General features: G+C 36.5%; 2 protein-coding genes across 9 annotated transcripts in view; one reads left to right on the top strand and one right to left on the bottom strand.

Moving 5' to 3' along the window:
• Positions 1-3,206, bottom strand: part of trip12 (thyroid hormone receptor interactor 12) — a 73,352-nt gene extending 70,146 nt beyond the window's left edge. For 6 of the 8 annotated variants that reach the window (XM_079826050.1, XM_079826048.1, XM_079826047.1 and 3 more), the window contains exon 1: positions 3,101-3,206. The gene's annotated coding sequence lies outside the window, so the exon portion shown is untranslated. Of the gene's footprint in view, positions 1-2,318; positions 2,423-3,100 lie in introns of those variants that run through there. The other 2 variants (XM_079826049.1, XM_079826044.1) reach the window with 1 other exon arrangement.
• A 415-nt stretch (positions 3,207-3,621) lies between these two features.
• On the top strand, positions 3,622-7,088 carry fbxo36a (F-box protein 36a; the record flags this gene model as incomplete). Its single annotated transcript, XM_079825293.1, has 4 exons — positions 3,622-3,717; positions 6,358-6,466; positions 6,559-6,731; positions 6,897-7,088. The coding sequence occupies 4 exons, from the start codon at positions 3,622-3,624 to the stop codon at positions 7,086-7,088; spliced, it is 570 nt and encodes a 189-aa protein (XP_079681419.1).
• Between the last annotated feature and the right edge of the window lie 5,383 nt (positions 7,089-12,471).

The raw sequence follows: 12,471 nt of genomic DNA on the forward strand, positions 1-12,471 counted from the left end.
GATCATTTGCCAATTACAAAAAAAATATTACAATATATTAAAAATGGTAATTACCTAGCCTATGCTGCTTTCTTTAGTCAGTGGGAAGAAGATTCACACCCTTTCTTCACAGCAAGCTTGTTCATCTTCATACTGAGCCACTTAATTTTATCCATATACAACAAATCTAAATGTTACACACCTAAAACACTAAATATCTGAATAATGTAAAAAACAGATTCCCCTTCCCAGGCAATATATTCTGGACGTCAATAAACTTAACTGCCAAACCAAGATTGTCAATTTCCTGTTTAACCCCAATCGTCACCACACCTGTCCCACACTGGACTCATCTAGTCAGCATGAAGGTAACGGCAAGCACTAAGCGAACTTACCAGCCGTGTGCAAATGCCCCAACCAGCAGCCTAGGGCGACAAGAAGGTGGACAATAATGGGGGAAGGAAGGAGGGGGGAAATAGTGAAAAAAAAGGTTTATTTTAGTCAAATGTGTAATTCCATTAAAATATGACAACGTAAAATCAGAGATGAATTAAATTACAACTGCAGACTAAGGTGGCAGCCATTTTGTTTAGAAATATAATCAAAACTGATGCCAAAAGTAATTCTTTGATATGCAAGATATTATAGAAACACTAAAACCGACTGTAATATCACAAGCAAATGATATGAGGAATACTGATTGAATATACTCCAAAATCACACTATAACCTCTATATGACTTTAAATGAGATTATAAAAAAGGCTTTAACCACATTAAGCTACACTGACACGGATAGAACACGTTTAACTGAATTTAAACTAAGCGTGTTTCATGCATTACTAATTGTGCCTCTCTAATTCACTCATTTAAAAGGTACAAATGATGTTCAATATTTAGGCATTGTGCATACATCCCACAAATTAAGTATGCTGCTCGTCTATACATGCGAGGAGAATAGAGATATTTGTTGTTGTTTACATTCAAGTGTGCGTCATTATAAACCGAGTATTAATATATACATGTCATTAATATTTTACAAGGTAATATATCCACAAACATTACATACACATAAGAGATCAGAAAGGCGTGACGCATAAAAAAGGTGTCTAGGTCGGCAGCTCGAGAGGTTTTTCAAGACAGCCGTTTAGTCAAAATACAGTTTAAAAGAGAAGATATGAGGAATATTTATGTTCAAAGGAGCCGACAGGCCTTCCTTCTCACAACGACACCACCATTAAAGCTAACTTACTTCAGCGAGCTAAGCAACGTCCACGACATTCAATCTATTAGACGTCAAAAATATACAACCCAAAGCAGACATTTACAGAACCGCACAAGAAAAGCGTTCCCTTCGACCATGACGCCAAACAATTAACGAACGGCCCAAAACATGTCAAAATACCCTGTGCAGTGAGCACACTACGGAGACTTCTACTTCCCTAAAGAGAGGGGGAACTGTTATCGATGATTAGGAGTTGAATTCCTTCATATGACCATAAAAACAGAACAAACCCGTCGCCAGATCCAATCCAGCGCAGTTCGCCGACTGTGAATTGTGCTGCTGTGTGTATTTGGACTGTTGACATGAAAATACGACATGATTATGAAGGCCGTTCTCGGCACAGGCCCGAGTCGATCCTTTTGTTTATTTTGCCCAGTCCACGAAACAAACTCCAACCAGCCGAGACCCGCTTACTGTCCTCACACGACCAAACCACACAAAATGTCACCTCACGAGAACATACATGAGTTTAGTTAGATACAAATAAACTAAATACAACATGATAAGTTGATTTTCGCACTCCGAGGCCTTACACACCGGTCTCGCGTTTTGTGGCCCTGTGTGTGCGCTTTTGCCAATTCAAAACATCTGCGGTGGGTCTATAAAAAAAGCTTGGACGTTCAAAACTAAGTTGCCACGGTTGTTGTAAGGCACAACAGAGGACAACACACGATGCGGGGAGAAATAAAGTGAAGTTAACGGAGTCCAGGTGATAATCATGATCAGCTAATGCTAGCTCTCACGCTAGCCATGCTAAGTTAAATAAAGCATTCAAAACCACCAGAGTATCTAGCCACTCATAAATTAACAACATTTATAAGACTGACAAACAGCTTGAAATAGTTTCAAGTGTCGGGTAAGAAAAATAGCAGAGTTTTATTTTGAGCTGTCGTTGGTGTTAACTGTTAGCACGGCTAACCGATGCTAATCTGCTGAAGGGACGAAGCGTGACAAGCGATTATCAACAAATAACAGGCATTAATTACAACAGCAAAGACAAAACGCAGTATAATGTGAACATTCAGTACAATAGCACTAAAAAGAGAAAGATCGTACCGTTGCTGTCTGTATTTGGCCTACATATGGCAAAGCTAAAGAGCAAAGCCGGTCTCCTGTCGACGTGTATGCGGGCAAGATCAGGTCAAAGTGACTGAAGACGTAAACAAACTACCAGCCCCAGCAAACTACACTAATCAACATTCCACCTGAACACGACTGGATACAACTGACAAATCAACACTTGTGATGCAATAAAACTTCCTCCATTTCAATCAGACGTTTTGTGACATTACCAACAAATAAAGGAGAAATAGAAAGACACTTGTACTCATTTCCCAATACCTTCTAGCTTGTGGGCCAGTTTATTATTATTTATTTAAGCATATCTCTAAATTGGCCCACCCCTTAAAAAATTAACAAAACCCCCAGAAAATGAGTCGTCATATACATTGTGCTACTCGTGCATCTCATCTTTATGGTTATAATGTCCTGTATATTTCTTTCAAAGGGGCTGTAAACGAGTCTCAATTTGCTCACGATATCTAGCCAACGTTATTAAAAAAAGATTCTTATTGAGTGGCTTATTGTCACTACCATCATATCAATGCCGAAAAGTGAACATATAACACTAATACATAAACAGAAACAAACAAGGGAAACAGGAAAAGGGCTCGAGGGATGACAACTGGAAACCATTTTTTTCTTTCGTCTGGCTTTTCTCACTCATATTACACGGCTGCTGATTCACACGAAGGGCTCCGATGCGCATAGGACGTAAGACGATCCCCGGACATTTACGTTAAATATATATGTGTATATTTTGATGTTATTGTAATTACCTATTTGTTCCAGTGTTGTAGTTGCTGTTAGACACAGTGCAGCAGCAGCAGCTTTACCTTCATCAGCTGAGCGACCTGCGAACTGCCGCATCACCTCAGCTCCCACAGCGCTCCCTGCTTCCGCCACGCACTACTTCCAGCACCAAAGAAGAAATAATATGACAACAAACGGCGCACAGAAGCCTTATCAACCACCGTGGCTACGAGTATAACGTCCATTGGAGTTATTGTGAACGGGTTGTGTCACCATTAGCCCCGCGCTTTTTGAGTGTATCACTAGTGCATCAGTAACGTACGTCAAGATTTCATAATATCAATCCGCTAGGTCGTGACCCCCCCAACACCACCATCTTAAAAAACCGTTCACCCTTACATCATTTTATGTTAACTATTTTTTTAATGATTTTAGACGCACGTGTTTCTGTCAAACCATATGTGAATATGTACAAAAAACGATTTTTGTAGAAAAAGTATCTTTTTTTTTTATACCGGTTGTCATGGTAACAATTAAGCGTCCAAATATGGCGTCTCTGCTGGATGAAATTCTGTTTGAAACCGCTGGACAAGGTCCACCTCCCTCTAAAGACTTCTACCAATTTTTTATCACAAAAAATGAGGTATTTAGCAGTACACAGAATGATAATTCAACTGATATTACAAAGGGACAAATATTTAAATGGGGTGGTCAATTGTTGTATTAGCTAACTGAATTGCAAAAACAGCATATTGTCATGTCTGATTAGCAAAATTGATTATGATGTTAAAGTCAGCATGAAACAGAAGATGCAATTGTCTTTTCCCATGTTGTGCTGTATATCCGAGTAAAACGGCTTCTCGAAAAAGAAAAAATGTAGGGCGGGACTTGATTTTGTCCATCGGGAATAGATTGGGGTTTGCTATTGGTCAGTCTCATGCATGGGCGTCAGTTTGGTTTGAAATGTGCTGGGGACAGAGACGCATTCAGAAGTGCATTTTCAGAAGTGCTGGGTACATTTTTTTTTCTCTTTCGCGCAGGTCATGTTTTGAAAGACTATGTCCTGCAGCTTACTAATGTAAATAAATAAAAATGTCAGATGAGAGACATATTGCGGGTCTTATAGCCTATCTTACTCATGCCGACGAAAGCGCCCCGCGAATTCTTTAATATTTTTCATTTTTGCAATTTTTTTTACCACTTCATTATCAGAGTCCCACTGGAGCCCGTGTTTTTTTTATCCTCCCTATTACACATTAGTTACAGCCATTAAAATAGTTCAGTTTTGTTTTTAATGTCAAAGTAGATATATTTCGTTTTGTTTCTTTATTAAGTTAATTTAGAAAAATGTTTAAAGCATTTAATGTTTGTTAAACTAAAGTTTTTGCCTTTTAAAGTGACGACCAAGGGTCCAGCGGCCGACAGTGAGTTAACCCAACACTTTAGCCTCTGAAATCAACACTTGACTTGTCTTGCTTATTAAATCCATAAAAAACACTTAAAGCATCGTTTAAACGTTTAGCCTATTATCACCACCATCACAGTAAAAAGGCATTTTTGACAAGATGAGGCAGGCAGATCGCAACGGCGCGCGCAAACAAAACGGGCTACACAATCTAAACAAATAATTAAAAATAAAAAACATGCTGGTTGTCTTACCTTAGGCTACACCTCTCCGCGAAATGAATATATATCCGATCTTCAATTCCCGTGCTATATGCACATTTAACGGAGTTCATGTCAACGAAATCAACCGATATGAGTATTTTATTCATCAGCTCTTTTCAACATCAAAGACCGCATTATGAGAACGAGCGACCTAAACACTGGTAAGAGCATTTAGTCTCATTAATTTTAATGAAGATGATTGTGCTTTTGAGCATCTAAAACTTAGCTTATTTTCAGTTTCACTTGTGGCAGTTTGCGTGTTGGCTTGCTTTACTCATTTGCGGCGATGCGTGTTGCATAGCGCCGTCCTATAGCCTAAAAAAGCCCGAAGCCCGGCCCGCGTCTGAGGTAGGCTATGACTGGAAAATTGGCCCGAAGCCCGGCCCTAGGGCGTAAAAAAGTCGGGGCCCGTCGGGCTCGGGCAGAAATGTAGGGCTCTACTTTGAGTAAGGCTGAAAGCGTCTTTCTTTTTAATACATTTCTTGAATGTCTCAATTACAGTGGGCCTAGCCTATAGATAATTATGATATTTGTGGCTGCACCGGGGTCCGTCATTACGCTAAATCATGAGCGGTCCATGGCACCTGCTACCCATGGCTGTTAAGAACTGTATAGGCTACATCAATCCATTACAACAATTTCGTGTTATGGGCACTGCCACTGATACAGGCAGCGGAAGAGCCTATTTTACGGAGCTTGCTTCTGCTTTTCAAACGTTTTTACAACAAAATATGTCGTTAAAACGACATAAGATCTCGTTATTATGAGAAAAGATGTAGTTAAAACGACAAAAGATATCGTTATTACGACACAATTGAGTGGAAAAAATAATATGTGTGTGTCAGCAATGCTTCACCGCAAAATTGAACTCGAGGTTTAAAAAAAAAAAAAAAAAAGTGGTGGATACAAAAGGACTCATGACGAAATCTGGTGGGTACGCGTCCCCCCCGTCCCCCCCGAAATCGACGCCTATGGTCTCATGTAACGTTAACGTTAAATGACAGATTGTCCCGCCCTCGCGCCAGTGGTCACATCATCAGAGAAGAGATGTCACTGCACAGGGAAGTTATTGTGATTAAAGTTTACGAGGGCACATGCATTTGAAAAAATTTTTTTGCACAGATTAATAATAACTGCAATATTCCATAAAAATAAGGATGCCAATTCTGATTTCAGGGTGACTTTAACTTGATCAGTCATACTAACATAACAAAAAAAAAATGTTTTGTTTTATTCCCAAACATGCCACTCTAAAAAAAAAGGCTCGTAATCATAGGGGAACCTTTTTTAGTGCTATATAGCACCAATTTTGGTGCTTCAGTGGTTCTTCAGAGGTTCTTCAGAGGTTCTTCAGAGGTTCTTCAGAGGTTCTTCAGCGGTTCTTCAGAGGTTCTTCACCGGTTCTTTGACTAAGGTGCTATATAGCACCTCTGAAGAACCGCTGAAGAACCACTGAAGCACCAAAATTGGTGCTATATAGCACTAAAAAAGGTTCCCCTATGATTACGAGCCAAGAACCATTTTTGGTGCAATATAGAACCTTTTTTTTTTTAGAGTGTATATAGCCTGCCTTTCAGTGATTCATATTAAGCATAATGTTTCCTATTACCAACAGGTTATATGGAGGTGGTGGAAGATTTCAGGCCGAACTGAATTCAGAGGGACACCACCTGAAGAGATAAAAATGTTCCACCATAACTTCTTGGATGATTCAAGGTTCCAGGGTAACAATCCAGTCTGAGTTTATTCTCCAGCCTCACATTTAAATGTGATTGGACTTGTAATCCTGATTTGTGAATGATATTCATGATTTTAGAGCAGCTAGCTGTGGTGTTTGGCAACAAGATTCTTGAGTACACTTTGGGTCTGTGTCGAAGGCATTTTGACTACCTGGAACGTTTACCTGACCAGCTGCTTCTTAAAATCCTTTCCTACATGTCCATCCAGGACGTTGGCCGTCTTAGCCAAACCTCAAGCAGGTTTAAGAAGGTTAGAACAATATATGTCCCTTCTCCTATCTATTTTATTATTACTGATCATTGCAAAGGAATCATGACAATTACTATTGAGCCCTAACACCAAGCAGCCTAATATACTTGTCCTGCACTCTTTGTGTTACAAAAATGAGAAGTTTTTATGTTAATGTGTGTCCAGATCTGTAACTCAGAGGAGATCTGGAAGCTGACTGTGCTGGGTCATTGTGATATGATAACTGAAGACATGGAGATGCTGGCAAAAGCCATGGGTTGGAAGAACATCTTCTTTAAGTTTTATTACAAAAACGAACATGTCAACATGGCCAGTCCTGCAGAGGAAGAAGATAAAGCCAATACTGCATCTCCATGAAATATTAAATACAAGTCTCGAACAACAGGACAATCAAAGTGATCTCAGGGTGTTAATTCATTTACTACTTCTTTCTTTTCATGCTTGCTGATTAAACACAAGCTTATGAAACAATCAAATTCAATCCAATGCCACAGTGCTGTGAGTGCCAATTATTCAAGCATTACTTTGATATTATTAACCCTCTGGTGCTCTTCGTTTAGGGGTTGTATTGGTTGTCATAAGTGAACCGACACCTAAAAATTAAACTTCCTCCACCCCAGTAAAACCAATGCAATTTATTTTTATTCAATAATATTTTTTCTTTTTAATTTTGTATTTTGAGATGATTTGATGGTATTTTTTAATATTTATGCAATAATTATGGTCTATTTTTGCCATTGAAAATTATATTTAAAAAAAATATTATATATTTTTTATTATTATTATTGCAGTATTTCAGGTTCAAATAGGCCTTCAAAATATATTTTTTGAAGGCAGATTAGCGCCCTCTTTTGGAATAAATCATGCAACCATGGGTGTAATCACTAGAGGTCTCTAGAGAATACCCTAGTTCTGTTTTGATCACATTTAATTATTTTTTTTTTGCTGATGGATTTTAATATATATATTTAAAAAATCTCAAAATTCTTTTTTTTTCTGTGAATTTGTTTTTGCAGATTTCCCATTCATTTCCTATGGTGTCATTTTTGACCGAAGAGTGGGAGTATTTTCTTTTTACGACCACTTAGCATGCTCGAATCATGCCCTCAATTTTTTTGTGTGTTTACATACCTAATGCTAGAAAAGTCATATAATTCTGATGAAGCTGTGATTTAAAAAAATTCCAAATGTGGTTCATAGGTTCAGTTTTTCATAGGTGTGTGTGTGTATATAAGTGTGCGTGTGTGCGTGAGTGGATGTGACAATATCACACTCTTGATGTTTCAGAGTGTCACCCTTTTACTGCTGTGTACTTTTTTTCAGCATTGTGGCCGATTTGTAGATTGCACACACAAATTCTGTGAATTTTTGTGGTTTTGCAGATTTCCCATTAATTTCCTATGGGGGTCATATTTGACCAGAGCACAAGTGGGAGTAATTTTTTACAACCACTTAGCATGCTCGAATCATGCCCTCAATTTTTTTTGTTAACATACCCAATGCTAGAAAAGTCACCAAGTTTCATATTTTTCCTATGAAGCTGTGATTTAAAAAAAATTAAAATGTGGTTCATAGGCTCAGTGTGTGTGTGTGTGTATAAGTGTGCGTGTCAGTGGATGTGTCAATATCACACTCTTGATGTTTCACCCCTTCACTGCTGTGTACTTTTTTCCAGCATTGTGGCCGATTTGTAGATTGTACACACAAATATTTGGTGAAGTTTTGTGTTTTTGCCGATTTCCCATTCATTTCCTATGGTCGGTCATTTAGTATAAATGAATAAATGACCGAAGACAATGAACGCTACTTTTTATTTTTTTTACGACCAATAAAAAGCATGACCCCGATTTTTTTGTGTTTACATACCTAATGCAAGAAAAGTCACCTAGTTTCATATAATTCCGATGAAGCTGTGATTTTTAACATTTCAAAACAGAAGATGTTCCGGTCAGAAATGACCGAAGAGCACCAGAGGGTTAATGAATGTAATCCATAATTAATCATTTGTATTCGTAATTCAAAAGTATTTTGGATGTTTACCAAGTCTTTTTGTTTAGAATATGATCAAATCATTCACCCATCCATCTTACAGCAGCATGACTGTTTAGCTCCTTTAACTGCAGTGTGGAAAGTGACCAGCAGATGGCGCTCGTTAATAAAGTGAGAGACTGCAAAACCAATGCAACATACTTGAACTGTAGATGATGGTCAAAATAAAGTAGGCCTTATCCCAGGGGAAAATTTAGTCTTTTAAATATAGTATTTTTTCATGTCATTACATTATTTAGAGCAGGGGTTTTCCAACTTTATGATGCCAATGACCCCCAAATATGATGAACCTGAGGGACCACCTTCCTAAAATCAATCTCTATAATCATATATTTTTATGTATGAAAAAACATTTAAACAGTTAGATAAATAGTAAGTGTGACATTATAAATGCAACATATTGTTTCCAAACTTAAATTGGCTATATAAAAAAATAATTGGATGTATAAACCTGAAGAACATTTTCAATTAAAAACTATTTGTATTAGCAACTTTCACAATAAATGTATGTAAGCAGCTTACGTACTGAGTTAACAATACCGCCTTACAACCCCAGTGAGCTAGATAAAGGGGACTATAGTGAAGAAAAACTCACTAGAAAGATACAAAGCAAACATACAATTCTGGAATATACAGCAAGAAATGAGAGAAACATTTAGACCTGAAACTGTTAGAAAGTAAAAAAGCCTTCTTCACAATATTTTTATTGAAATATATTATAGGACATTTAATGGCTTTTTAACACGGCAACTATATGAAACATAAAGGCCCGGTTTCACAGGGTTTAGATCAGGGGTTTTCAAATTGGGAACCTCCAGAAGGTTCTAAGGGGTCCCCAGAAAATTTTAGAGAGTAAAAAGCCAAAGCAAAAATTGTAAAAGTACCGAACATTCTAATGTATAAATAAAAATATATAAAGATGGATTTTAGGAAGGGGGTCCCTCATAAAAGCTTCATCGAAATTGGGGGTCTTTGGCATCATGAATTTTGAAAATCCCTGGTTTAGATTAAGCCAGGATTAGGCCTTAGTTCAATTAGGGCAGCTTTTATGAACGTGCCTTAGAAAACATTACTGGTGTGCATCTTGAGACAAAACAATGACACTGACATATTTTAAAACATGTCAATTCAAGTTGCTTTCCGTTAAAACAGGATTTTCAGTCTTCTGCATGTTGTATGATTCGGCCAGTAGGTGGCGACTAGTGACCGTTTTACTGAGTGATTCGTTAACAATTATCTTCAACCGCTCGCATTGATTCATTCAAACACCTCTCGGAGACGCGGTGGTTGATGTAAGTTACTTAATAATAATGTCTTGTTTGTCGAACTATTGTATAAAAGTAATAATATGCTCAGTCGTGCTGTAGTAGGCTACTGAATTGATTATAATGCGATGTCTTGTTTACAGCCAGATCTGCCATGCTGATTAGGCTACCACATGTGACAGACTTGCCATTTGCCTTTTCAGTCAACATTTCAGGTAAATCTCCATAGTCGATTCTGTCAGAGTGATTTTTTGTTATCACTTGTTTACCCAGCAGTTATATCATGATAATTCATAAATAATATGACACTGGAAGTTTATTTTGAAGGGACACAAACATTACCGTTTCGGACTGAGTGTTTGAAACCAGCATACAAATAGTGAAAACACTCATTTGGTAACTAGACTCAAAACTAGTTATGACATCAAACCCTTGTTTTGCTGGTTGTCTTTTTTTCTTTTCTTCTTTCTTTTTTTTTAACCATCATCACTTTTAGTAACACTTTATACATGTTACACATGTATACTGTAGTAATAGTAGAACTAACTCTAAAACAAACCCTATTCCTAACCCTAACCCTACATATTGTTTTTTAATATTACTCAATACTTAAATGTATAGTTACACTGCAACAAGGACACCTTAAAATAAAGTGTAACCTCACTTTCTGTGTGCTTTTTTAACCCTCTGGTTCTGCTCCCGTGGTCAAAATCTTTTTTAGACCATATTTTAGTTTGATAATATTTTTTATTTTGTAATATTTACATTTTATTTAATTTTTATATTTATCATTTTAATATTTTGTATTTTTAGGGGATGTTATGGTGCTAAATTATGTTTATGGAATAGATAAGATCAATTTATTACCTGTGAATCACTTTTTGAGCATTTAATTTCCAGCTTAAACTGTTGTAATTGTAAATCTTGAATGCTTTTGAGCACAGACTTAAGTTTGGGCTCTTTTTAAAGAAGACACGTGGCAGATTATTATTGGAAAAAAATGAAACAAAAAAAAGTTTAAGTGTATTGTTATGAAAAGCATAAGAATACTATTTTTAAACCATCTTTTACACTAAAAATGGTGTAGGATTTACTTTCAAACTATTTTCACTTATGAATTGCTAGTAAATTCCACAAATATTATAAAGAAACAACAAGTAACACATTTAATTAAACATAAATGTTGAAGTAGAAGGACTAAAATGATTTCTTGTAAAATGTACCCCAATCTTTATTTACAACTTTCTCCATTACAAAAATCCTGTAGTTTAATTGCCGTCCGAATCCACACAGTTTTTTAAGAATATATCACTTCAAAATTCACTGTTTATATCCTTTTTGACCACTGCAGAGCACCGTACGGTTGCGCTTCGCTGTAATTTGGATGCATTTTAAAGATCTAGACTTTTATTACTGAAATGCTGGCAAGTATTTACAAGAGAAATATATTTCATCACCAATCAAAAAACAACTTGTTTAGATGTATGGCTAAGAAGCCAAGCTAAGAAAAGCTTGTAAAAAGTTATATATGTTAAAATAACCAAGCAGCATTATATTTACTTCATGTAAATAAGAGGCGGTATTAACTTATTTCGGCTCATTTCCATGTGGAATAAAATGATATCCTTTATTTTGAGATGAAATACAAGACAGAAAACTATTTTAACTATAATGCACGTCTATATATCTTCCTATTTTTAAACAGATTTAAATAATTAAAAAATAATTAGGATATTATTTTCCTATTATTAAATGAAATATGCATTTATTCTTATTATACCAAGCATATGACAACGTCTATATATCTTCCTATTTTTAAACAGAATTAAATAATTAAAAAAATAATTAGGATATTATTTTCCTATTATTAAATGAAATATGCATTTATTCTTATTATACCAAGCATATGACATTTTATTTACAGCATACAATCATGTTATTGACCACGTGAGCAGCATGTTCCCAAGTGCGTAGGATCACAAAACTCACTCCTCCACCGTGAATAAATCATCATCCGAATGCACGAGTTTTATCACTGAGGTGGCATGCACATCTATTTTTACAGACGTCCACGTGAGAACCAATTACCGTCCGAATAGGGCTAAAGACAGGAAATAGCACAACACAATTTAGCATAACGTGACCAGACAAGGAGTGCAGGAGAAGGAACAATTTAAAAGGTGAACACAAACAGACATGATTAAAGTTGATTAAAAATTACACAGCTGAACTAAATGAACTCATGATAACCAGGGAGACAGACGAGTGGCGGGAAACTGAACAAAGAAACATATGACATATGAAAACAAAGTGAAAGTCATGACCAAAACTAAACAGAATGGGGACACATATAGCAACATTGTACCTTAGATGGTTAAATATATAGGTTCCAAAACATGTTTTACTCTTAAACGGTGAGAAAATCA

This window comes from Gobio gobio, assembly GCF_949357685.1.
Source record: "Gobio gobio genome assembly, chromosome: 9".
Classification (NCBI taxonomy): Eukaryota; Metazoa; Chordata; class Actinopteri; order Cypriniformes; family Gobionidae; genus Gobio; species Gobio gobio.